General features: G+C 46.2%; 1 protein-coding gene across 2 annotated transcripts in view; it reads right to left on the minus strand.

Moving 5' to 3' along the window:
• The window catches only part of LOC129816626 (DNA-binding protein SATB2-like), an 89,690-nt gene that overhangs the window by 15,511 nt on the left and 46,991 nt on the right, over positions 1-27,188 (minus strand). For both annotated transcript variants that reach the window (XM_055871340.1, XM_055871339.1), the window contains exons 4-8: positions 10,052-10,178; positions 6,966-7,089; positions 2,412-2,514; positions 512-562; positions 1-387 (exon numbers count right to left, since the gene is read on the minus strand). The exon at positions 1-387 is cut by the window's left edge and continues 203 nt beyond it. In XM_055871340.1, the coding sequence (XP_055727315.1) occupies positions 1-387; positions 512-562; positions 2,412-2,514; positions 6,966-7,089; positions 10,052-10,178 (792 nt within the window). The remainder of the gene's footprint in view (positions 388-511; positions 563-2,411; positions 2,515-6,965; positions 7,090-10,051; positions 10,179-27,188) is intronic.

A 27,188-nucleotide genomic window follows, 5' to 3' on the forward strand; every position in this document is an offset into this window, starting at 1 on the left:
GGTGGGCTAGCAGGCGGCTAACAGCTAGCTGCTGGTTGATGAGGTGAGCCATGGCTAGCTGCTGTCGAACCAGCTGAGGGCTGAGCTGGGGGGAGAGAAGCCCACCTGGGCCGAGGAGAGGTTGGAGGGAGGTTGGAGGGCCGGGAGGGGGGACCTGGCCACGTAGAGGGGGGCTGTTGTGGTGCTGGCCATGGGGAGAGGGGGGGTGTTGTTGTTGAGATTGTTGTTGTTGTTGGGGGCGTTGGGAGGGGTTTTGGGGGTCCCCGGAGCCACCCTTGAGGAGAGCACCTCCACCCCCTCCGAGGTGGCTGAGCTGGGCCAGGCTGGCCAGGTGGGGAGGGGGACGCTGGCCCAGGACATAGAAGTCTGCCAGGCTGTCTCTCTCCACTGGGGAAGGGAAAGGAATGTGGGGGAGGGGGATGGGGAGATGAGTGTGGTGCTTGTCTAACACCACGGGACAAATCCTAACTTCAGTTAACCATAGAAACAGTACAAACAGTAGATTCGTCACCTTTGATTTCAGAATGTTCTCTTCCTGGCCACATCTTCTCCTGATAATCTCCTAGGAAACGAGAGAGAGATAGGGTGAGATGCAAAACACCTCACAACACACACATATACACATTCCTCTTCACCTATCTGCACTCAACTATGACTGACAGGACAGCCAGCCAACGGGTGATCACCCCTTTACTCTCTGGGTAATCTTGGTTGCGAAAGTTGTCACTGCCTGAATCTGTCCACGAGAGATTACTCTCTGGGTCCACATCTGGAGGCTAGCGAGCGATCAGCATGTGTTTCTCCCTGCCAGTCAGAGGCCAGAACTAATAGTGGAGTGGCTGTGTAACCCAGCACTGCATCAACTCACTCTGCCAGACAACCGCTGCCTCCCTCCACATCACTTTATTCTCCTCTGGTCTCTCTGTGTTTGGGGATAAGGCAGGGTAATAATAGAGCTATGGGGGATGGGAGTGTGTGTGTGCAATGGAGGACAAGCAGGCTGGAGAGGAGAGGAGAAATTGTCCCGTGCAGGCTGTGTAACAGACAGACAGACAGAGACAGACAGACAGACAGACAGACAGACAGACAGACAGACAGACAGACAGACAGACAGAAGTGGGGTGGGGACAGTGGTCTGTGGGGTACTGTGAAGCAGGCCTGTGTTGTACTGTAGCGCCCCCTGTGGTTACACTGATGAGTCTGTGTGAAGGGGATGTCAGTTAACAGGCAACACTGAAGAGTCTGTGTGAAGGGGATGTCAGTTAACAGGCAACACTAAAGAGTCTGTGTGAAGGGGATGTCAGTTAACAGGCAACACTGAAGAGTCTGTGTGAAGGGGATGTCAGTTAACAGGCAACACTGAAGAGTCTGTGTGAAGGGGATGTCAGTTAACAGGCAACACTGAAGAGTCTGTGTGAAGGGGATGTCAGTTAACAGGCAACACTGAAGAGTCTGTGTGAAGGGGATGTCAGTTAACAGGCAACACTGAAGAGTCTGTGTGAAGGGGATGTCAGTTAACAGGCAACACTGAAGAGTCTGTGTGAAGGGGATGTCAGTTAACAGGCAACACTGAAGAGTCTGTGTGAAGGGGGTGTCAGTTAACAGGCAACACTGAAGAGTCTGTGTGAAGGGGATGTCAGTTAACAGGCAACACTGAAGAGTCTGTGTGAAGGGGATGTCAGTTAACAGGCAACACTAAAGAGTCTGTGTGAAGGGGATGTCAGTTAACAGGCAACACTGAAGAGTCTGTGTGAAGGGGATGTCAGTTAACAAGCAACACTGAAGAGTCTGTGTGAAGGGGATGTCAGTTAACAGGCAACACTGAGAAGTCTGTGTGAAGGGGATGTCAGTTAACAGGCAACACTGAAGAGTCTGTGTGAAGGGGATGTCAGTTAACAGGCAACACTGAAGAGTCTGTGTGAAGGGGATGTCAGTTAACAGGCAACACTGAAGAGTCTGTGTGAAGGGGATGTCAGTTAACAGGCAACACTGAAGAGTCTGTGTGAAGGGGATGTCAGTTAACAGGCAACACTGAAGAGTCTGCGTGAAGGGGATGTCAGTTAACAGGCAACACTGAAGAGTCTGCGTGAAGGGGATGTCAGTTAACAGGCAACACTGAAGAGTCTGCGTGAAGGGGATGTCAGTTAACAGGCAACACTGAAGAGTCTGCGTGACAGACTTTCAGACACCAGCGAGGGGTCAGCCCAGGACAGAACTGGGAATGGCCATTGGCCGCTAAGAGGCTGTCACTCAAATGGCTTGCCCAAATAAAGTACATGATAATCATTGTCTGTTTTAGGTTAAGGAAGGATAGGAGACAGTTTGTAAAGTGGCTGTGAGAAGGGGGTTGATGGTGTACAAGAGAGAATGGTCCATGCCAGCTGGAGGTCCCAAGGGGTCACAACGCTCACCTTTGATTTTCTTATACTTCTTGTACCAGCGTCCAAACTCCTGGCATTTGGCAGTGGAGACATTGGCATAGTAGGAGCTGTTTACTATCGAGGAAATCATACTCTGGAGAGAGAGAGATAATTTATTATTTATATATATTATTATTTTGGAATTTACAAGGATTGAAGTCCTCTGCTTTTGGGCTAAAGAGCAGAAGCCCAGACTTCCTGAAAAAAATTGATGATGGTGATATTGTAGTACTACAGGAAACATGGTGCAGAGGTGATGTTTCCATTGGCTGTCCACTAGGTTATAGGGAGATAATCATACATCCACTAAATTAAAAGGAATCGGACAGGGCAGAGACTCAGGGGGAATGCTAATATGGTATAAATCTGAACTAATTCATTCAATCGAATTGATCAAAACAGGAGAATTCTTTATCTGGTTAAAAATCAACAAGGACAGATATCTTAACAGATAAAAACGTCTTCCTCTGTGCCACATACATTCCCCCCTCAGAGTCACCCTACTTCAACGAAGAGAGTTTCTCCATTCTAGAGGGGGAGATTAGTCACTTTCAGGCCCAAGGCAACATACTGGTCTGTGGAGACCTGAATGCTAGAACAGCAGAAGAACAAGACACTATTAACAGTCATGGGGATAAACACCTACCAGGAAGCAACAACCTTTCCCTCCCCACATACCCCCACAGAAACAAAGTGAAAAACAAAAACGGAGTACAGCTCCTGAAGCTCTGTCGAACACTGGGTCTGTACATAGTCAATGGTAGGCTGAGAGGGGACTCTTTTGGTAGGTACACCTAAAGCTCATCCCTTGGCAGCAGCACTGTAGACTACTTCCTCACCGACCTAAACCCAGAGTCTCTCAGAGCCTTCACAGTCAGCCCACTAACACCTCTCTCAGACCACAGTAAAATCACAGTGTATCTGAGAAGAGCAGAACCCAACCATGAAGCATCACGGCCCAATAAATTACATGGTACTAAACAGGCCTATAGATGGAGTGCAAACAGTACAGACATCTACTAAAAAGCAATTAGTAGCCAAAAAATACAATCTCTCCTGGACAACTTTTTAGCCTTAACATTCTCCTTCAGCAATGAAGGTGTAAATTTGGCCGTTTGGAACATAAACTTTACATTTGACAAATTAGCCTCCTTGGCTAATTTAAAGAAGCATAAGAGCAAACGAAAAATAACAGATCATGAAAAATGGTTTGATAATGATTGCAAAAATCTAAGAAAGTCATTGAGAAATATATCTAATCAAAAAGACAGAGAACCAGACAACAAAAATATACGCCTTCAATATGGGGAAACACTGAAGCAATACAAACACACCCTAAGAACAAAAAAGGAACAGCACATTAGAAATCAGCTGGATGGAATTGAGGAATCCATAGAATCAAACCACTTCTGGGACAATTGGAATAAATTAAACAAACCTCATCATGAGGAATTCAAATTGGCTATACTCAAACTCTTCAACATTATCCTCACTGCAGGTATTTTCTCCGATATTTGGAACCAGGGATTGATCACACCAATCTATAAAAATGGAGACAAATTTGACCCAAATAATTACAGAGGAATTTGCGTTAACAGCAACTTGGGGAAAATTCTATGCAGTATTATAAATAGCAGACTACATCATTTCCTTGACGAACACAACGTCCTGAGCAGAAGCCAGATTGGATTTCAAAAAAAAATATCGTACAACAGACCACATTTACACCCTCCACACTCTAATTGATAAACAAGTTAACCAAAACAAAGGCAAAATCTATTCGTGTTTTGTAGATTTCAAGAAAGCATTTGATTCAATTTGGCACGAAGGTCTTTTTTATAAACTAATAGAAAGTGGTATTGGAGGGAGAACATATGATTTTATTAAATCAATGTACACTAAAAACAAATGTGCGGTTAAAATTGGCAACAAGCAAACAGACTTCTTCTCTCAGGGACGGGGAGTTAAACAGGGCTGCCCAATAAGTCCAACACTATTTAACATCTACATTAATGAATTGGCAAAAACATTAGAAGAATCGGCAGCACCTGGTATCACCCTACACAACACTGAAATCAAGTGTCTGCTGTACGCAGATGACCCGGTGCTGCTGTCTCCCACTAAAGAGGGGTTACAGCAGCACCTAGATCGTCTTCACAGGTTCTGTCAGACCTGGGCTCTGACCGTTAACCTAAACAAACCAAATATAATGATATTCCAAAAAAGGTCCGGAAATAAGGATGACAAATATAAATTCTATTTGGACACACTTCTATTAGAACACACCAAAAACTACAAATATCTAGGACTAAATATCAGCAACACAGGTAGCTTTCACATTTACATTTACATTTACATTTAAGTCATTTAGCAGACGCTCTTATCCAGAGCGACTTACAAGTACATACATTCATACTTTTTTGTACTGGCCCCCCGTGGGAATCGAACCCACAACCCTGGCGTTGCAAGTGCCATGCTCTACCAACTGAGCCACACGGGACCGTGTACCCGTGTCTACCAACTGAGCCACACGGGACATGGCTGTGAATGAGCTGAGAGACAAAGCAAGAAGAGCATTCTATGCCATTTAAAAGGAACATCAAAATCGAAATTCCAATTAGAATCTGGCAAAAAAAATCCAATCAGTTATAGAACCAATTGCTCTATATGGCAGTGAAGTATGCGGTCCAATCTCTAAAAATGAATTTACCAAATGGGACAAACATCCAATCAAAATACTGCATGCAGAGTTTTGCAAGACTGTATTGCAAGTGCAAAGAAAAACTCCAAATAACGCATGTAGGGCAGAATTGGGCCAATACCCCCTCCTCATTCAAATAGAAAAAAGAGCCATCAAATTTTACAACCATCTAAAAACAAGTGACCCCAAAACATTCCAACACACAGCTCTACAATGTCAAGAGATGAAACAAGAGAAGAGTCCCCTCAGCCAGCTGGTTCTGAGGCTCAGTTCACCAACCCAAACCAACCCCATAGAGCCTCGGGACAGCACTCAGAAAATCTGGCCCTACCAAATCATCACAAAACAAAAATAAAAATATATCACCTATTGGAAAGACACCACAAAAAATCTAAGTGAACTTCAATGCTATTTGGCTCTAAACAGACAGTACATGGTGGCAGACTATCTGACCACTGCGACTGATAGAAAACTGAGGAAAACCTTGACTAGGTACAGACTCAGTGAGCAGTCTGGCTATAGAGACTGGTCGTCACGGACAAACCTGGCTGCCCAGAGAGGACAGGCTGTGCTCACTCTGCTCGAGGGGAGAGGTAGAGACAGAGCTGCATTTCCTATTACACTGTGACAAATACTCAGACCTAAGAGAATATTTATTTCCCAAAATTATAATTCAATACAAAGAATTTGAAACTATAAAAGATGAAGAAAAAAACAAATATTTATTGGGTGAAAAGCCAAAATGTGCATTTTGGCAGCCAAATATGTGTCCTCCTGCCACAACCTGAGGGACAGCCAGTGAAAAGCCAAAATGTGTCCTCCTGCCACAACCTGAGGGACAGCCAGTGAAAAGCCAAAATGTGTCCTCCTGCCACAACCTGAGGGACAGCCAGTGAAAAGTGCAAAGTAATGTCGATAATATTTCCCATCTTGTTTTGTTTTGTCTTTCATACCATGTCATGTGTCTTCTCAGTCATGTTGACACTGGTCTACTACCATTGCTTTAATGTATTGTTGTTCTGATTAATATTGTTGTTGTAGTTGTTGTTAATGGTAATCCCATGTCCACTACTACTATTATTATTGCTGTTGGTCCCAACATTTATTTATATATAAATATATATATTTTTTTTTCGATATGTATACTTTGACAATGTAAGTAATAATGAACATGCCATGTCAATAAAGTCATTTGAATTGAATTGAATTGAGAGAGAGAGGAATGGAGAGGGAGAGAGAGAGGGAAAGGGATAGAGAGGGAGAGGGAGGGGGAGAGAGGGAGAGGGATAGAGAGGGAGAGAGGGGGAGAAAGAGAGAGGGAGAGGGATAGAGAGGGATAGAGAGGGAGAGAGAGAGTGAGAGAGAGGGAGAGGGGATTGACTGGAGACAAATTTGCATGGTCTCTCACACACACACGATCATTGAAGAAGACATATATCACCAGAGGAAGCCCCCCATGGAATTAAAGCCCCTCAGCAGCCACATATGGCAGAGATCAACACCCTCTCATCCAGACAGCACCACACACTGATGAGGAATAGGCTTAGCCAGACATAAGGGCCCTGTTACCCTGCATTGCCTTAAACCCAGGCCTATCTTCCACCCCAGGAATGAGACTGTCCCAGTGGCCTCGGGCTAACTTTCCCTTGTTTCACACATGCATTATTTAACCCAGGGCTAATGCTTTGTTTTGGGCAGTATGTAGTAGTCCGTGCAAAAAGGTTGATGCTGAACCTGCTTAGGAACAGAGGCTGTTAAGCCCTCCACCCACCAATTGTGAGAGAATTTAGCAAATCAGTATAGTAATGGACTGTTGTGGAGGTTTGATAGGGCTGAAGTATTACCTGTGACAGAGGGCACTCCTTAGCCAGTGTGCTTTGGTTCATCTCCTTGAGAAGCTCCTTAAGAGCGTTCCTCACCGTGGCGTGGTTCCACTGCTCTGACGGAAGATCCTCCAGCTTGGCAAAGCTACAGAACGTTAAACGAAGTCAGTCACATACTTCCTGTCCTGGGGCTGGTTGCACCTAGCCTGGGTAAACTAGACTGAACACTCCATTCAGTCTGGTTTAACCAGGCTAGGTTGCACCAGCTTTGTGTAAGTTCCTCACTACATCATACTGAATTCTTTAGGTCATAATTCTTGTCAATAACTAGGGAATTGGAATGCACATTCATACACTATATATACAAAAGTATGTGGACACCCCTTCAAATTAGTGGATTACGCTATTTCAGCCACACCGTTGTTGACTGGTGTATAAAATCGAGCCCACAGCCTTCCAATCTCCATAGACAAACATTGGCAGTAGAATGGCCTTAGTGAAGAGCTCAGTGAATTTCAACATGGCACCGTCATAGGATGCCACCTTTCCAACAAGTCAGTTTGTCAAATTTCTGCCCTGCTAGAGCTGCCCCCGTCAACTGTAAGTGCTGTTATTGTGAAGTGTAAACGTCTAGGAACAACAACGGCTCAGCCGCGAAGTGGTAGGCCACACAAGCTCACAGAACGGGACCGCCAAGTGCTGAAGCACATAAAACTCATTACCGAGTTCAACACTCACTACCGATTTCCAATCTGCCTCTGGAAGCAACGTCAGCACAAGAACTGTTTGTCGGGAGCTTCATAAAACGGGTTTAAATGGCTGAGCAGCCGCACACAAGTGTAAGATCACCATGTGCAATGCCAACCGTCGGCTGGAGGGGTGTAAAGCTCGGCGCCATTGGAAACGCGTTCTTTGGAGTAATGAATCACGTTTCATCATCTGGCAGTCCGATGGACGAATCTGGGTTTGGCGGATGCCAGGAGAACACTACCTGCCCGAATGCTTGGTGCCAACTGTAATGTTTGGTGGAGGAGGAATAATGGTCTGGGGCTGTTTTTCATGGTTCGGGCCCCTTAGTTCCAGTGAAGGGACATCTTAACGCTACGATGCTACAACGATAATGTTTACATATCTGGCATTACCCGTCTTATATGTATATACTGTATTCTATACTATTCTATAGTATCTTAGTCACTTAATGTTTACATATCTTGCATTAGTCATCTCATATGTATATACTGTATTCTATACTATTCTACCGTATCTTAGTCACTTAATGTTTACATATCTTGCATTACTCATCTCATATGTATATACTGTTTTCTATACTATTCTACAGTATCTTAGTCCACTCCACTCTGAAATCGCTCATCCATATGTATATAGTCTTAATTCATTCCTACTTAGATTTGTGTGTATTGGGTATATGTTGTGTAATTTGTTATATTTACTTGTTAGATATTACTGCACTGTCGGAGCTAGAAGCACAAGCATTTTGCTACACCCACACTAACATCTGCTAATCACGTGTATGTGACCAATAACATTTGTTTTGATTTAATTATGTGCTTTCAACTTTGTGGCAACAGTCTGGGGAAGGCCCTTTTCTGTTTCAGCATGACAATGCCCCCGTGCACAAAACGAGGTCCATACAGAAAGGGTTTGTCGAGATCGGTGTGGAAGAACTTGACTGGCCCGCGCAGAGCCCTGACCTCAACTCCATCGAACACCTTTGCGATGAATTGTAACGCAGACTGCGAGCCAGGCCTAATCACCCAACATCAGTGCCTGACCTTACTAATTCTCTTATGGCTGAATGGAAGCAAGTCCCCGCAGCAATGTTCCAACATCTAGTGGAAAGCCTTCCCATAAGAGTGGAGGCTGTTATAGCAACAAAGGGGGGTCCAACTCCATATTAATGCCCATGATTTTGGAATGAAATGTTCGACAAGCAGACATCCACACACATTTGGTCATGTAGTGTATCACATCCAGAGACTGTATTATTCCACAAACCACACATGTATTTGCCTCAACTCCTATCAGTCACTGAGGGCAATACCGGTTGTCAGGTGAAACCATCACCATGGAGACAGATGTAAACAAAGCTGGATGGTATGCAACAACACAATACCGACCACAATCCACTCATCTGTAGTCTATCTATCTCCATTTATCAGGAACATCTTCACTCACTCTTTGGGAAACTGCAAGTTACTGCAATGAAAGCCCTCTGCAAGTTACTGCAATGAAAGCCCTCTGCAAGTTACTGGCATGAAATCCATCTGCAAGTTACTGGTATGAAATCCATCTGCAAGTTACTGCAATGAAAGCCCTCTGCAAGTTACTGCAATGAAAGCCCTCTGCAAGTTACTGGTATGAAATCCATCTGCAAGTTACTGGTATGAAATCCATCTGCAAGTTACTGGCATGAAATCCATCTGCAAGTTACTGGTATGAAATCCATCTGCAAGTTACTGGTATGAAATCCATCTGCAAGTTACTGGTATGAAATCCATCTGCAAGTTACTGGCATGAAATCCATCTGCAAGTTACTGGTATGAAATCCATCTGCAAGTTACTGGTATGAAATCCATCTGCAAGTTACTGGTATGAAATCCATCTGCAAGTTACTGGTATGAAATCCATCTGCAAGTTACTGGTATGAAATCCATCTGCAAGTTACTGGTATGAAATCCATCTGCAAGTTACTGGCATGAAATCCATCTGCAAGTTACTGGCATGAAATCCCTTTGAGAGAGAAAGGCAGATAATAAATAAATCTCTGGTGCTGGGATCTGGGCTAGCTGTCTCCTTGGATCACTCACAATTTTAACTATGGTAAACTGTTGAACTATGAGAATATATTGTGAAAGTGTAGAATATGCCAAGATGAGATCAGTCCCCCAAAGGAACTAAATTCCGATTCAGTAACTCCAACTAATTCCAACTTTATTCCAACAATTGGAATGTGAAATCCATCTATTTCTAAACAGTGAAAAAGCCTTTCAATAAATTGTCACTGTGCTGTGTAGCTAAAGCTGTATCTGCAAATCACATTTTCCTCCTCACCCTTACAGTAACACACACGCAAAACACACACACACCTCTGTAGCTGTATGTGGAGAGTGACCATGTGATAGACGTCCAGCAGCATGTCAGCCACTGTGGCTTGAGGAGCGTCTGTTAGGAAGTGGATGGGCAGAGGGTTCCAATGACCCACCTTGATGATGCCTGAGAGAGAGAGAGAGAGAGAGAGAAAGAGAGAGAGAGAGAGAGAGAGAGAGAGAGAGAGAGAGAGAGAGAGAGAGAGAGAGAGATGATTAGTGAGATACAAATGTATGCTCCCACCCTCCCTTGCTCACACACACAGGCAATATAGAGAGGTAAACTTCACACACACAGGTAATATGAGGAGGTAAACTTCACACACAGGCAATATGAGGAGGTAAACTTCACACACAGGTAATATGAGGAGGTAAACTTCACACACACAGGTAATATGAGGAGGTAAACTTCACACACACAGGTAATATGAAGAGGTAAACTTCACACACACAGGTAATATGAGGAGGTAAACTTCACACACACAGGTAATATGAAGAGGTAAACTTCACACACACAGGTAATATGAGGAGGTAAACTTCACACACACAGGTAATATGGAGAGGTAAACTTCACACACACAGGTAATATGAGGAGGTAAACTTCACACACACAGGTAATATGAGGAGGTAAACTTCACACACACAGGTAATATGGAGAGGTAAACTTCACACACACAGGTAATATGAGAAGGTAAACTTCACACACAGGTAATATGAGGAGGTAAACTTCACACACACAGGTAATATGGAGAGGTAAACTTCACACACACAGGCAATATGAGAAGGTAAACTTCACACACAGGTAATATGAGAAGGTAAACTTCACACACACAGGTAATATGGAGAGGTAAACTTCACACACACAGGCAATATGAGGAGGTAAACTTCACACACAGGTAATATGGAGAGGTAAACTTCACACACACAGGTTTTATGAGGAGGTAAACTTCACACACACAGGCAATATGAGGAGGTAAACTTCACACACACAGGTAATATGGAGAGGTGAACTTCACACACAGGTAATATGAGGAGGTAAAATTCACACACACAGGTAATATAGAGAGGTAAACTTCACTTGATCTCTTGATCTCCTCAGCACACAACATCATTATATTGTTCCAAAATATCAACACCACAGTAGTTAACGGTAACCCCGTGTGTGTGTGTGTGTGTCCCAGGAACATTGGAACGAATGACAGATTTGAACTGTTACGGCTGTCCTCGCTGACAGAAGGTGGGGACCAAAACGCAGAGTGGTTAGTGTTCATTCTTTTAATGAAAATCAACAAAACACTTCAAAATACAAAAACAACCAACGTGACAAAACCGAAATCGTCCTGTGTGGCAACAAAACCTCCACAGGAACAAACACCCACAAAACACAAGTGAAACCCTGGCTGCCTAAGTATGATTCTCAATCAGGGACAACGATTGACAGCTGTCTCTGATTGAGAATCATACCAGGCCGAACACAAAATCCCAACATAGAAAATCAACCATAGACAACCCACCCAACTCACGCCCTGACCAACTAAAATAAATACAAAACAAAGGAAAACAGGTCAGGAACGTGACATGTACCTTGTCAGCTCGGGGATGCGAACTTGCAACCTTTCGGTTACTAGTCCAATGCTCTAACCACTAGGCTACACTGCCGCCCCAGTTAAGGGTTAAGGTTGTGATAGGGTTCAGTCCCGATGGTTAAGTTAAGGGTTAAGGTTTGTGATAGGGTTCAGTCCCGATGGTTAAGTTAAGGGTTAAGGTTTGTGATAGGGTTCAGTCCCGATGGTTAAGTTAAGGGTTAAGGTTGTGATAGGGTTCAGTCCCGATGGTTAAGTTAAGGGTTAAGGTTTGTGATAGGGTTCAGTCCCGATGGTTAAGTTAAGGGTTAAGGTTTGTGATAGGGTTCAGTCCCGATGGTTAAGTTAAGGGTTAAGGTTTGTGATAGGGTTCAGTCCCGATGGTTAAGTTAAGGGTTAACGTTTGTGATAGGGTTCAGTCCCGATGGTTAAGTTAAGGGTTAAGGTTTGTGATAGGGTTCAGTCCCGATGGTTAAGTTAAGGGTTAACGTTTGTGATAGGGTTCAGTCCCGATGGTTAAGTTAAGGGTTAAGGTTTGTGATAGGGTTCAGTCCCGATGGTTAAGTTAAGGGTTAAGGTTTGTGATAGGGTTCAGTCCCGATGGTTAAGTTAAGGGTTAAGGTTTGTGATAGGGTAAAAAAATGTCAACCTTGGGATTGAACACTCAACCTTTGGATCCGGAGTCATGCGATTACTGATGGTAATAACGCTCACTGTTGCCCCTAGTGGACGGTTTTTAAGGAATTTCCCGATGTCTTCATGACATGTACAGAAATCCAATTTTCAAAGTCAATCTGTGCTAACAAAGTGCCAGTTGGCACATGACTCCCTATCTGTCTGTCTGTCTGAGTGTGTGAACGTGTGTGTTTGCTGTCTGTGTTTGTGTTTACGTGCTCATGGATATCTGTCAAGGTGTGTGTGCGTGTGTGTGTGTGTGTGTGTGTGTGTGTGTGTGTGTGTGTGTGTGCGTGTGTGTGTGTGAAGGTCTTTCTCTCCCAGTCCCAGTGTAACAGTTCATTCAGCAAGGCTGTAAAGCAGACAGAGGAACAACAGATAAAACCTTATCTAATAGAATCTTATCAGCTATGGAAGAGACACCCAACCAGCTAGCCCTATCCCCCCCACCCTACACACACACACACACACACACACACACACACACACACACACACACACACACACACACACACACACACACACACACACACACACACACACACACACACACACACACACACACACACCTGGTCTGCCACTAGTCTTTTATAGCAGGGGAGAAGAGCAGAAGATGGCAATGCAGCAGACAGACAAGACAGTGTGTAAGGGGGTAACTCGTCAACCCACTCACTAATACCTGCAATAAAACAGGTCAATGATTGTTTGATCAACTAAAATTGAAGGCCGTAAAAGAGGCGCCCGTTGTGTGAGGGATGGGTGGGATGGGTTGGGCTAACAGGGTGATAAGAGGTCACTTTTCTATAGAATAGATTTGTCAGCGTTGGGAGAGATCCCCTAACCCCTGCCGCCACAAATCCAGTGGTGCAGGTTTTTGTCACAGCCTGCACAACAACAAAAAATTACCTGCCGTATAATTGACCACTATATTGCCTGAGAGACGAAGATTGTCTAGTGTTGCTCGTGGCTGTCATCATTCACCCGGGAAAAAATATTAAATATACACATCCAACTGCAGGACAGAAGAACGTATCAAAGAAAACAGAAATGTCCTTAACTCTGTTATGCTCCAATGGTGATTTAATCACACACACAAAAAAAGACAATGTTCCCATCCGAGTTGGATCTTGGTCAGATCATTATTCCCCCGACAGTAACAGGCTGACTATACCATTCGCGTCACGTGCGCGAGCGTTGCAAAATAAATTTAGAAATCTATGTTATTCAATGAATCTATGTTAGACTCCATTCCAGACATTATTATGAGTCGTTCTCCCCTCCGCAGCCTCCACTGAGATACATTATGTCTGATGGTTTGTCCTTCACCACTTTAACACCACATTATACACTGTCCTTCTCTGTAGTTTCTGGCTGTTCTTTCATTTTGGATCAAAGGCTGTGTCCATCGACAACCTCAATCTACAAACAGAGATAATGACTGTTGAAGAAGGAGATGGAGAATATCTGTGTAAGATGTTAGGTACAAATAGCAAGAACACACACACACACACACACACACACACACACACACACACACACACACACACACACACACACACACACACACACACACACACACACACACACACACACACACACACACACACACACACACACAGGGCCTTCCTGAGACTCTGGCTGACTGGAGCTGTGAAAAGTAAACAATGCTAATCACATTACTATCCTCTAAATGAGATCCAGACAGGGCCTGGACAGATCCCCTCTCTCTCTCTCTCTCTCCCTTCTCCCATCCCCCTCTTCTCTCTCTCTCCCTCTGTCTTTCTCTTACTGACTGTAGGAGCTCTACATAGATCTAACAGGGATGCTGTCTCACACACACACCGACACAAACACGGAGCCAAGTTTTACATACGTGTACACACACAGCAAAATGTAATAGTCAAACAGCTCCAGTGTCATGCAAAACACATTTACTTCCTATTCTTTCAACAATAGGTGTTAGACTGAGTTGTGCCCTGCACCGAAGATGGGTTAAATGACCCAATCTTTCCGTCCCAGCAAGAGGCAAGGAACTCTAGCGTTTCCTCTTCTACTAGCAATGTATCTGTGGACAGATACAGTAGATTCCCAAAATACTGAATTAGAGAGGAAAAGCTATGGAGACAGATGAAGACAATTTGTGTATAACTGCCCTCTCTCCTCCCTTCACCCTCCTCCACCCTCTCTCCTTCTCAGTTCATTTTCTCTCTCCTCTCTCTGTGCTTTCTGTTTACATAGCTCGGTTAGCTTTCATTTGGAAGAGCTGGTCTGTTTTCCTCATTGTGTGTCTCATTGTGCAGTGGAGGGTAAAGGCTGGCTGGCTAGGGGGCCTATGGACAGAGGAAGGTATTTGCTGGCTGGCTGGAGGGCCTAGGGACAGGGGAGGGGAGGGCTGGCTGGCTAGGGGGCCTGGGGACAGCGGAGGGTGTAGGCTGGCTGGCTAAGGTGCCTGGGGACAGTGGAGGAGATAGGCTGGTTGGCTAGGGGGCCTAGGGACAGTGGAGGGTATAGGCTGACCCTAGGTGGCCTACGTACAGTAGGGGGTATAGGCTCACTGGCTAGGGGACCTAGGGGCAGTGGAGGGTATAGGCTGGTTGGCTAGGGGGCCTAGGGGCAGTGGAGGGTATGGGCTGGTTGGCTAGGGGGCCTAGGGGCAGTGGAGGGTATAGGCTGGTTGGCTAGAGGGCCTAGGGGCAGTGGGGAGTATAGGTTGGTTGGCTAGGGGACCTGTGGACAGCCGAGGGTATAGGCTAGGGGGCCTGGGGGCAGTGGAGGGTATAGGCTGGTTGGCTAGGGGACCTAGGGGCAGTGGAGGGTATAGGCTGGTTGGTTAGGGGACCTGTGGACAGCGGAGGGTATAGGCTAGGGGGCCTGTGGACAGCCGAGGGTATAGGCTAGGGGGCCTGGGGGCAGTGGGGGGTATAGGCTGGTTGGCTAGGGGACCTAGGGGCAGTGGAGGGTATAGGCTGGTTGGCTAGGGGACCTGTGGACAGCGGAGGGTATAGGCTAGGGGGCCTGTGGACAGCGGAGGGTATAGGTTGGTTGGCTAGGGGACCTGTGGACAGCGGAGGGTATAGGCTAGGGGGCCTAGGGGCAGTGGAGGGTATAGGCTGGTTGCCTAGGGGACCTAGGGGCAGTGGAGGGTATAGGCTGGTTGGCTAGGGGGCCTAGGGGCAGTGGAGGGTATGGGCTGGTTGGCTAGGGGGCCTAGGGGCAGTGGGGAGTATAGGTTGGTTGGCTAGGGGACCTGTGGACAGCCGAGGGTATAGGCTAGGGGGCCTGGGGGCAGTGGAGGGTATAGGCTGGTTGGCTAGGGGACCTAGGGGCAGTGGAGGGTATGGGCTGGTTGGATAGGGGGCCTAGGGGCAGTGGGGAGTATAGGTTGGTTGGCTAGGGGACCTGTGGACAGCCGAGGGTATAGGCTAGGGGGCCTAGGGACAGTGGAGGGTATAGGCTATGGGGCCTGGGGGCAGTGGAGGGTACAGGCTAGGGGGCCTAGGGGCAGTGGAGGGTATAGGCTGGCAGGTTAAGGGGCCTAGGGGCAGTGGAGGGTATAGGCTAGGGGGCCTAGGGGCAGTGGAGGGTATAGGCTGGCAGGTTAAGGGGCCTAGGGACAGTGGAGGGTATAGGCTAGGGGGCCTAGGGACAGTGGAGGGTATAGGCTAGGGGGCCTAGGGGCAGTGGAGGGTATAGGCTGGCAGGTTAAGGGGCCTAGGGACAGTGGAGGGTATAGGCTAGGGTCCTAGGGACCGTGGAGGGTAAAGGCTAGGGGGCCTAGGGACAGTGGAGGGTATAGGCTAGGGGGCCTAGGGACAGTGGAGGGTATAGGCTAGGGGAGGGGAGGGCTGGCTGGCTAGGGGGCCTGGGGACAGCGGAGGGTGTAGGCTGGCTGGCTAAGGTGCCTGGGGACAGTGGAGGAGATAGGCTGGTTGGCTAGGGGGCCTAGGGACAGTGGAGGGTATAGGCTGACCCTAGGTGGCCTACGTACAGTAGGGGAGAGGGAGAGTGGAGGGTATAGGCTAGGGGGCCTAGTGACAGTGGAGGGTATAGGCTAGGGGGCCTAGTGACAGTGGAGGGTATAGGCTAGGGGGCCTAGTGACAGTGGAGGGTATAGGCCAGGGGGCCTAGGGACAGTGGAGGGTATAGGCTAGGGGGCCTAGGAACAGTGGAGGGTATAGGCTAGGGGGCCTAGGGACAGTGGAGGGTATAGGCTAAGGGGCCTAGGGACAGTGGAGGGTATAGGCTAGGGGGCCTAGGAACAGTGGAGGGTATAGGCTAGGGGGCCTATCAGTGATTAGTATATTTGATTAGCCATCTCACCTCCCAGCCAGATGAGTCTACATCAACTAACACAGTGAATATGGAGGAGCATGAACGTGCACTCGCAGCTACAGACACACATACTCTCATGCACCCATGCACACGCACACGTATAAGTATGCATACACATGCATACCAGTGGTGTATTCATTATTAATGAATCAGTTTTGGTCCCTTGTTATGTGGCTCCTGCTTCATGTCCATATGTAAAAGTAGAAATCATTGTTCCTATTTCCACATAAACATTCTGACTCCCAAAGACGTCCCTTCATGTGGCCAACTGGTGGCTTGTGCCAATGTGTGCCCATCCACACGAACACTTTGGCTTTTCTTCCCATTTTCTCACACACACACACACACACACACACACACACACACACACACACACACACACACACACACACACACACACACACACACACACACACACACACACACACACACACACACACACACACACACACGGGTGTACGTGCCTAGTACACACACACAAACAGACAGAAAGCACACACACACACAAACAGAAAACACACACCATCCAGTGGAACAAGGCTTAAGTGATGCTGCAGGCTAGCTGCACACACAAAGCTCCTCATTCCAAACTGGTTCCAGGTTGCGCAGCCCCTCAGGCCCCCCATGCCCTTGGCACACACCATGGGAAACCCCACATGCATGAGTCACACAACCTCTCTACTGTACATCATCATAACCAAAAGCAGCACTCCTATTCATCTGTCTGTCTGGATAAGTGGACACAACAGTGAGGGGCAAAAATACATTCTGCCATTACTGTTTTGTTCTGTAAGTGACGTTTTAAGTATGACTGGAAAAGGGATGTGTTTATACCTGACATGCGGCCTTTGTCCGGATCTTGTCCACATTCTGACTGCCCACCTTCTTCGATAAGTGTAGACGATTAAACAATGCATTGCGATCTGATTGCGATCAGATCTTATAAATGTAAACAAACAAGATCAGGACAAAGGACACATGTTAACGACAGGTATAAATAGGGCTAGAGTGTGTGACAGAGAAGGTAGAAGTTACTCCTAACCACTGATACAAGGTCAGATACTGTATGTATTTATTTATCCGAAGAAGAGTTAAGATTAAGAGGTAATGGTTAAAGGTAATCTGATCCTAGATCTGTGGTTAGGGGTAACTTCTGCCTCAAATGTGAGTGACAGGCCTTCTATTCACAACACGCCTACGTAGTCCTACTCACTCCTATTCACAGCCTACGCACTCCTATTCACAGCCTATTCATTCCTCTTCACAGCCTACTCACTCCTATTCACAGCCTACTCACTCCTATTCACAGCCTACTCACAGCCTACTCACTCCTATTCACAGCCTACTCACTCCTATTCACAGCCTATTCACTCCTATTCACAGCCTACTCACTCCTATTCACAGCCTATTCACTCCTATTCACAGCCTACTCACTCCTATTCACAGCCTACTCACTCCTATTCACAGCCTACTCACAGCCTACTCACTCCTATTTCCAGCCTATTCACTCCTATTCACAACCTACTCACTCCTATTCGCAGCCTACTCACTCCTATTCGCAGCCTACTCACTCCTATTCGCAGCCTACTCACTCCTATTCGCAGCCTACTCACTCCTATTCGCAGCCTACTCACTCCTATTCGCAGCCTACTCACAGCCTATTCACTCCTATTCACAGCCTATTCACAGCCTACTCACTCCTATTCACAGCCTACTCACTCCTATTCACAGCCTATTCACAGCCTACTCACAGCCTATTAACTCCGATTCACATCCTACTCACTCCTATTCGCAGCCTACTCACTCCTATTCGCAGCCTACTCACTCCTGTTCGCAGCCTACTCACTCCTATTCGCAGCCTACTCACTCCTATTCACAGCCTATTCACAGCCTACTCACAGCCTACTCACTCCTATTCACAGCCTATTCATTCCTATTCGCTGCCTACTCACTCCTATTCACAGCCTACTCACTCCTATTCACAGCCTACTCACTCCTATTCACAGCCTACTCACTCCTATTCACAGCCTACTCACTCCTATTCACAGCCTACTCACTCCTATTCACAGCCTACTCACTCCTATTCACAGCCTACTCACTCCTATTCACAGCCTATTCACAGCCTACTCACAGCCTATTCACTCCTATTCACAGCCTATTCACTCCTATTCCCTCCTATTTCCAGCCTATTCACTCCTATTCACAGCCTACTCACTCCTATTCGCAGCCTACTCGCTCCTATTCGCAGCCTACTCGCTCCTATTCGCAGCCTACTCGCTCCTATTCGCAGCCTACTCACTCCTATTCGCAGCCTACTCACTCCTATTCGCAGCCTACTCACTCCTATTCACAGCCTACTCACTCCTATTCACAGCCTACTCACTTCTATTCACAGCCTACTCACTCCTATTCACAGCCTACTCACTCCTATTCACAGCCTACTCACTCCTATTCACAGCCTACTCACTCCTATTCGCAGCCTACTCACTCCTATTCACAGCCTACTCACTTCTATTCACAGCCTATTCACAGCCTATTCACTCCTATTCACAGCCTACTCAGAGGGGTTGGGTTAAATGCAGAAGACTAATTTCAGTTGAATGCATTCAGTTGTACAACTGACTAGCTTTCCCCCCTTCCCTGCCTTAATTCACTCCTATTCACAGCCCAGTCAGTTGGACATCCCCTAAAATAAAATACATGTTTGTCCTGTATATCTCTCTGACCCTGTAACGTGGCAGCAGGGCAACAATGCAAACTCTCCTCTCTTCCTCTCCTTTCTGAGGCCTACAATATGAATGGCCGGCCACCATTAAATGCCTTATGCCTTAAAGGGGATACTTCCGGATTTTGGCAATGAGTCAGATGAACTTGTGGATAGCATTTTTATGACTGGAAGTTAATGGGTGTCTATGCCAGAAGATACCCATAGACTTCCAGTCATAAAAATGGTATCCACTAGTTCATCTGACTGTGGGGAAGTAGATGAAGGGCCTCACTGCCAAAATCCCCAAGTATCACTTTAAAGTACAGGTCTGTCCCTTCCATTGTATAAAAGCCTTCAGACCCTTATAATTGAAATAAACAATATGCACCAGTTGATTACTAACTGGGTCTAATTAAAGAGACTTTAAATACACCAGCGGGACACAAGTATGCAGGACACAATTCAAACAGGGAGGAAATAGCCCGGACTCTGTGTCATTTTGGTCGGTGACCGCAGAGGACATTTTTTTATAATTTAAGCCAGAAATTATTCCTTTAACATAAACACTTATTTTTTTTAAACAAAAGAGTTTTCATTTGAGGAGGAGGAGAGAATGGGGGAGGGGTGTTGTGTGTCAGTGTGTGTGTGTGTGTGTGTGTGTGTGTGTGTGTGTGTGTGTGTGTGTGTGTGTGTGTGTGTGTGTGTGTGTGTGTGTGTGTGTGTGTGTGTGTGTGTGTGTGTATAATAACTCTGACTGAGGCAGATATAATAACTCTGACTGAGACTGACTGAGGGTTAAAGTGTATGACCGGGTGTTGTGTTACTGCTGCTGCTCCTGTCGCAGTTTGTTTGCTGCTGTTGTGATGTCTGGTTTAGTCTGGCTTTGAACAGCCTGGAGGTTTATAGGAGTGTATTGATGTTGACAGGGGACCACTGTGGCCTGCTGTTTTAGAGGGATTGATGAGAGAGAGGCCTCCGCTGATACTTGGCACACACATCTAGGCTACAACTACTAGCTAGTAATGACATTCATTTGCATACCATGGCAAATGCTTTACTATTCAGGCAGTAAATATTATACTTTTTTAATTTACTTTTACCGCTTTTTCTCCCCAATTTCAGAATATCCAATTGGTAGTTACAGTCTTGTCTCATCATTGCAACTCCCTTATGGACTTGGGAGAGGCGAAGGTCGAGAGCCATGCGTCCTATGAAACACGACCCTGCCAAGCCGCACTGCTTATTGACACACTGCTTGCTTAACCGGGAAGCCAGCCGCACCAATGCGTTGGAGGAAACACCGAATGACTGGCGACTGAAGTCAGCTTGCAGGCGCTCAGCCGCCACAAAGAGTCGCTAGAGTACGATGAGACAAGGATATCCCGGCCGGCCAAACCCTCCCCTAACCCGGACAATGCTGGGCCAAACCCTCCCTAACCCGGACAACGCTGGGCCAAACCCTCCCCTAACCTGGACAACGCTGGGCCAAACCCTCCCCTAACCTGGACAACGCTGGGCCAAACCCTCCCCTAACCCGGACGACGCTGGGCCAAACCCTCCCCTAACCCGGACAACGCTGGGCCAAACCCTCCCCTAACCCGGACGACGCTGGGCCATTAGTCCGACGCCTCATGGGTCTCCCGGTCACGGACGGCTGTGACACAGCCTGGGATGGAACCCAGGGCTGTAGTGACGCCTCCAGCGCTGCGATGCAGGGTCTTAGACTGCTGCACCACTCGAGAGCAGACTTTTAAAGAGATACAACGGGGAAAACACAGAATATGTGAGTAGCATATTAACTAGCTAACTGTAATTTGCAGTAATAGTCTGATTATTGATTGTTGTTGTTAAACCCACGACACCAAAAAGAGACCAAAAGACTCATTTGGGACCGTCACTGTCATTTCCTCTTGTTTAAAATAACATTGAAGTACATTTTCATATCAAACGGAGGATATAGTTAAATGCGGTCTGTTTGCATACAGTAGTTATTATCTAAACAATTCAAAGAAAGTCATCAAATGGAAAGTACCGCCCACGTAGACTCCCGTTAACCTCACTACCTTCAGACAATAAATACACTAGAAATATAGGTTGAACAGGGAATAAAGGTCATTGGTTAGTTAATGGCCTTATTCAGAGCTGGAACTAGGGTCAGGAGTTTCCCTGGCAAGGAAAAACTCTGAAGAATATCTTGAGGATCCTCCGTCTTGACATACTGAATGTACTATTTTTAGCCCAGGAGGAGTCGTGTAGGTGTAGGGGACATCTACAGTAAGAGCGGAGGGGACATCTACAGTAAGAGTGTAGGGGCTATCTACAGTAAGAGCATAGGAGACATCTACAGTAAGAGCGGAGGGGACATCTACAGTAAGAGCCTAGGGGACATCTACAGTAAGAGCGTAGGGAACAACTACAGTAAGAGCGGAGGAGACATCTACAGTAAGAGCGTAGGGAACATCTACAGTAAGAGCGTAGGGGACATCTACAGTAAGAGCCTAGGGGACATCTACAGTAAGAGCGGAGGGGACACCTACAGTAAGAGCATAGGGGACATCTACAGTAAGAGCGTAGGGAACAACTACAGTAAGAGCGGAGGAGACATCTACAGTAAGAGCGGAGGGGACATCTACAGTAAGAGCGTAGGGGACATCTACAGTAAGAGCGTAGGGGACATCTACAGTAAGAGCGTAGGGGACATCTACAGTAAGAGCGTAGGGGACATCTACAGTAAGAGCGTAGGGGACATCTACAGTAAGAGCGTAGGGGACATCTACAGTAAGAGCGTAGGGGACATCTACAGTAAGAGCGTAGGGGACATCTACATTAAGAGCAGAGGGGACATCTACAGTAAGAGCGTAGGGGACATCTACAGTAAGAGCGTAGGGGACATCTACAGTAAGAGCGTAGGGGACATCTACAGTAAGAGCGTAGGGGACATCTACAGTAAGAGCGTAGGGGACATCTACAGTAAGAGCGTAGGGGACATCTACAGTAAGAGCGTAGGGGACATCTACAGTAAGAGCGTAGGGGACATCTACAGTAAGAGCGTAGGGGACATCTACAGTAAGAGCGTAGGGGACATCTACAGTAAGAGCGTAGGGGACATCTACAGTAAGAGCGGAGGGGACATCTACAGTAAGAGCGTAGGGGACATCTACAGTAAGAGCGTAGGGGACATCTACAGTAAGAGCGTAGGGGACATCTACAGTAAGAGCGTAGGGGACATCTACAGTAAGAGCGTAGGGGACATCTACAGTAAGAGCGTAGGGGACATCTACAGTAAGAGCATAGGGGACACCTACAGTAAGAGCATAGGGGACATCTACAGTAAGAGCGTAGGGGACATCTACAGTAAGAGCGTAGGGGACATCTACAGTAAGAGCGGAGGGGACATCTACAGTAAGAGCGTAGGGGACATCTACAGTAAGAGCGGAGGGGACATCTACAGTAAGAGCGTAGGGGACATCTACAGTAAGAGCCTAGGGGACATCTACAGTAAGAGCATAGGGGACATCTACAGTAAGAGCAGAGGGGACATCTACAGTAAGAGCGTAGGGGACATCTACAGTAAGAGCATAGGAGACATCTACAGTAAGAGCGTAGGTGACATCTACAGTAAGAGCATAGGGGACATCTACGGTAAGAGCAAAGGGGACATCTACAGTAAGAGCATAGGGGACATCTACAGTAAGAGCATAGGGGACATCTACAGTAAGAGCATAGGGGACATCTACAGTAAGAGCATAGGGGACATCTACAGTAAGAGCATAGGGGACATCTACAGTAAGAGCATAGGGGACATCTACAGTAAGAGCATAGGGGACATCTACAGTAAGAGCATAGGGGACATCTACAGTAAGAGCATAGGGGACATCTACAGTAAGAGCATAAGGGACATCTACAGTAAGAGCATAGGGGACATCTACAGTAAGAGCATAGGGGACATCTACAGTAAGAGCATAGGGGACATCTACAGTAATTGCATAGAGCGTATGGGACATCTATGATGATACACCATTGCATCTACAGTAAGAGCATAGGGGATATCTACAGTAAGGGGAGACATCTACAGCGGGGACATCTACAGCATGTCCCCTACAGCATAGGAAACATACTGCAAATAGTATTGGGTCCAGGGTGATGCAATCTGTATTGCACTCCACGCTGTCCTCTCCCACCTGGACAATAGGAACACCTATGTCAGAATGCTGTTCAATGACTACAGCTTAGCGTTCAACACCATATTGCCCGCCAATCTTATCCCTAAGCTCAGGACCCAGGGACTGAACACCTTCCTCTGCTACTGGATCCTGGACTTCCTGACAGGCCAACCCCAGGTGGTGTGGGAAGGCAACAACACATCCGCCACACTGACCCTCAGGGGTGCATGCTTAGTCCCCTCCTGTACTCCCTGTTTACCCACGACAGTGTGGCCGCGCACGACTCCAACACCATCATTAAGTTTTGCTGACGACACGATGGTGGTAGGCCTGATCACTGACAACGATGAGGCACCCTATAGGGACAAGGACAGTGACCTGGCAGTGTGGTGCCAGGACAACAACCTCTCCCTCAACGTCAGCAAGACAAAGGAGCTGACCGTGGACTACAGGAAGGGAGGACCGAGCAAGCCCCCATCCACATTGACGGGGCCATATTGGATAAAAAGGTGGGGAAAAGTGTACAATAGGGGTTGAACAAATCTACCCTAATTCTCACTAATCATGGAAGTGTATGACAACGGTCCAGTCATGGGGAACCGTGTGCCAGGCTCCAGGTTTAACCTGCTACGTGTGGTCTGAGTTCTATGATGATTCAAATAGGCTACATGCCCTAAGTTAGCCCAATATGATACACCAATGCTAGCGACCCTTGGGAACAACTACACAGACGTGACAGAGGAAAGAAAGGTACACAGAATGGAAAGATGCTAAATGTAGGCGACAAATTGAAGAAAACGTACACTAAAGTGACAGTTATAAATATAGGTGGGTATTACTGACAGTGGCTCCCGATAGTGGCTAATATTTAACATGAGACAAAATGTGAAATAAAACTAAGAAAAGCCTGGGGCGTAGGCCATAATTAAAACAACAAATTATGAGGGCACACAATTAAAATTCAGAATAACGGCACAGCTATTTATAGCCTCACTGTGGAAAAGGCCCGTAATACATGTCATGTTGATGTGATTTTCAGTTTGCTTCGATATGGCTGGTTTCACATTCATCTCCAGGGATCATAAGAAAAAAATCATCTTAAACAATGTCTATGTGTATTTACTATCCCCTTCTCAAACCGATTACTCATATACCTAGCTCTTATCAATAGCTCTTGTTCATTTATAAATTAGAGTGCAAAAAAATGAAGATGCTTTTTCCACTTGGAACCGGCAGGTTCACTAGACCTTATTCCTGGTTTCCTCGAGTGTAACGGTGGTGGAATGACAAGGGAATGAAGTCGAGGTCAGAATACAGTTTATCTGTAGACACACCTCCGCCACACCTTCTTTGCTTCGATCTCCACGCCGAATGAATAGCGTCTGAATATCATGCTATTCTCTTGCTTAAATTCAAGGTCAGAATACGCATAGAGAGAAAAGTGCATGAAAAGGGAATTACATTCCATTTACACGCACTTAACTCTGGTCGGAATCGGGGCCTAAGGAATTGACATTGTCCACACACACACCAATTCAGTCATGAAGAAGGAACGACAACGCCTCTTCCCCCTCAGGAGGATGAAAAGATTTGGCACGGGCCCTCAGAAACTCAAAAATGTATACAGCTGCAACACTGAGTATCTTGACTGGCTGCATCACCAATTGGAATGGCAACGGCAGGGACCGCAAGGCGCTACAGAGAGTAGTGCGTACGCCCAGTACATTACTGGGGCCGAGCTCCTTGCCATCCAGGACCTCTATACCAGGTGGTGTCAGAGGAAGGCCCTAAAAATTGCCAAAGATTCTAGCCCCCCAAGTCATAGACTGTTCCCTCTGCTGCTGCACGGCAAGTGTTACAGATGCACCAAGTCTGGAACCAACAGGCCCCTGAACAGCGTCTACCCTCAAGCCTTAAGACTGATAAATAGCTACCTGGACTATCTGCATTGAACTCTTTTGACTCACCACATACACTGCTGCTGCTGTTTATTATGGATCCGGTTGCCTAGTCACTCTTCCCCCACCTATATGTACATACAGTAGCTACCTCAATTACCTCGTACCATGCACATCGAATCGTACTGGTACCCTGTGTATATAGCCAAGTTATCGTTTCTCATTTTGTATTTAATCCTCATGTTTTAATCGTTTCTATATTTTTCTCTCTGCATTGTTGGGATAGGCCCGTAAGTAAGCATTTCACTGTTAGTCGACACATGTTGTTTTACGAAGCATCTGACAAATACAATTTGATTTGATCTACACTGAGAGCGTAGGGGACAGAGTATAGTACGGTCTGTGTATGTCAGAGGAAAGCAGAGGAGAGAGAAGAGGAGTCCATTCAGACAGCGATTCATGTAGGGGACGTGTAAGAGCATATGGTTACAGTGGGTACAGTGTACAGTACAGTGTGCTTCAGGTGGTTTGGCAGAGAGGAAAGAGACAGAGTAGTTCGTTCAGAGGGTAATAATAGTTGTTGACCTTGAGGCAGTAAACAGGGATTACCTGTGATGTACACATTTGTCTTACACACATGCACACACACAGTCTGTCTGTTAAGATGTGTTGGTGTACTGTATGAAGTGAGCTCTCTCACGTACGTCTCACAACATGACGGGAGATTTGTCAGGTCAAACTATAACTGACATTATACGATATCTGATATCAGAGCATCTCCACTTTACACATAGACAGTGATCAATTTAGTGACGTATCTTGATGCATCGCAACAGTACTGCAAAAAATACTGCATTCATTTATTTTTTATCTGACACACAGGGGCAACAGTGCAGTTATTGTCTAATTCCGTTAATAGCCCCTAAGAATCCAGACTGTTTTAACATAAGGAAAGAGTAATAGAGCAGATTCACACACTATTTCAGTTTAAGTCCATGTACAGATGTAGGATCTTAATTTGAGCCAGTTTGCTACAGCAGGAAAATATCCTGCAGCAACAGGAAATGCAAATTATTATGTGGATGATAATTCATGGATTTTTTTTGTAAGGGTTGATACATTTTTCATTTGGGCAAATCAAATCTGACATTTTAAAGTGGACATTACAAACTCTAGAAGCCTTTTGAAAGCCGTGCAGGAAAATTCTCAGCAACAAAAGAGTGATCAAATGAAGATCCCACATCTGTATGTCAGCTGCCTGGTTGTGTCTATTGTTACCATATATCAACGTGAAGCAACTCCCCCAGATAGAATGTTCTGCATACTTTGGTGAACACAGGAAACTGCACTGTCCTCTTGGCGATGGCAACCATGTGTGCAACAATAAATTACACAGCTATTAAGTTTCTCCCCTAGACCTCTTTCATAAACATTCTCACACATACACAAACATGAACACACAAATGCACACACACCACACATTAAAGCATGTGCATATACTTAGACAAATTTAGTCGTACACATATTATTTTGGCCTCTTGGAGGAACTAGACTCATTTCTTTCCAACTCTTTGTTCTTTGTTTAACGAGTTTCTCTTTAGTTGTGTTTTTCAAACATTCTTGACTTAGCCTGAGAGCTCAAAACATCATAGAGAAGTGTTTAGTCTGACTAGCATCCCGGCCAGTGAATCAGTGCTGTGCTGTCCTCTGACTTCTTTCTAACAGGTTGTATAGCGTTTTAGCACAATCTCAAACTCAGTACCAGGTGAAAGCTTTGTT

The sequence above is a fragment of the Salvelinus fontinalis genome, chromosome 19, assembly GCF_029448725.1.
Source record: "Salvelinus fontinalis isolate EN_2023a chromosome 19, ASM2944872v1, whole genome shotgun sequence".
Classification (NCBI taxonomy): domain Eukaryota; kingdom Metazoa; phylum Chordata; class Actinopteri; order Salmoniformes; family Salmonidae; genus Salvelinus; species Salvelinus fontinalis.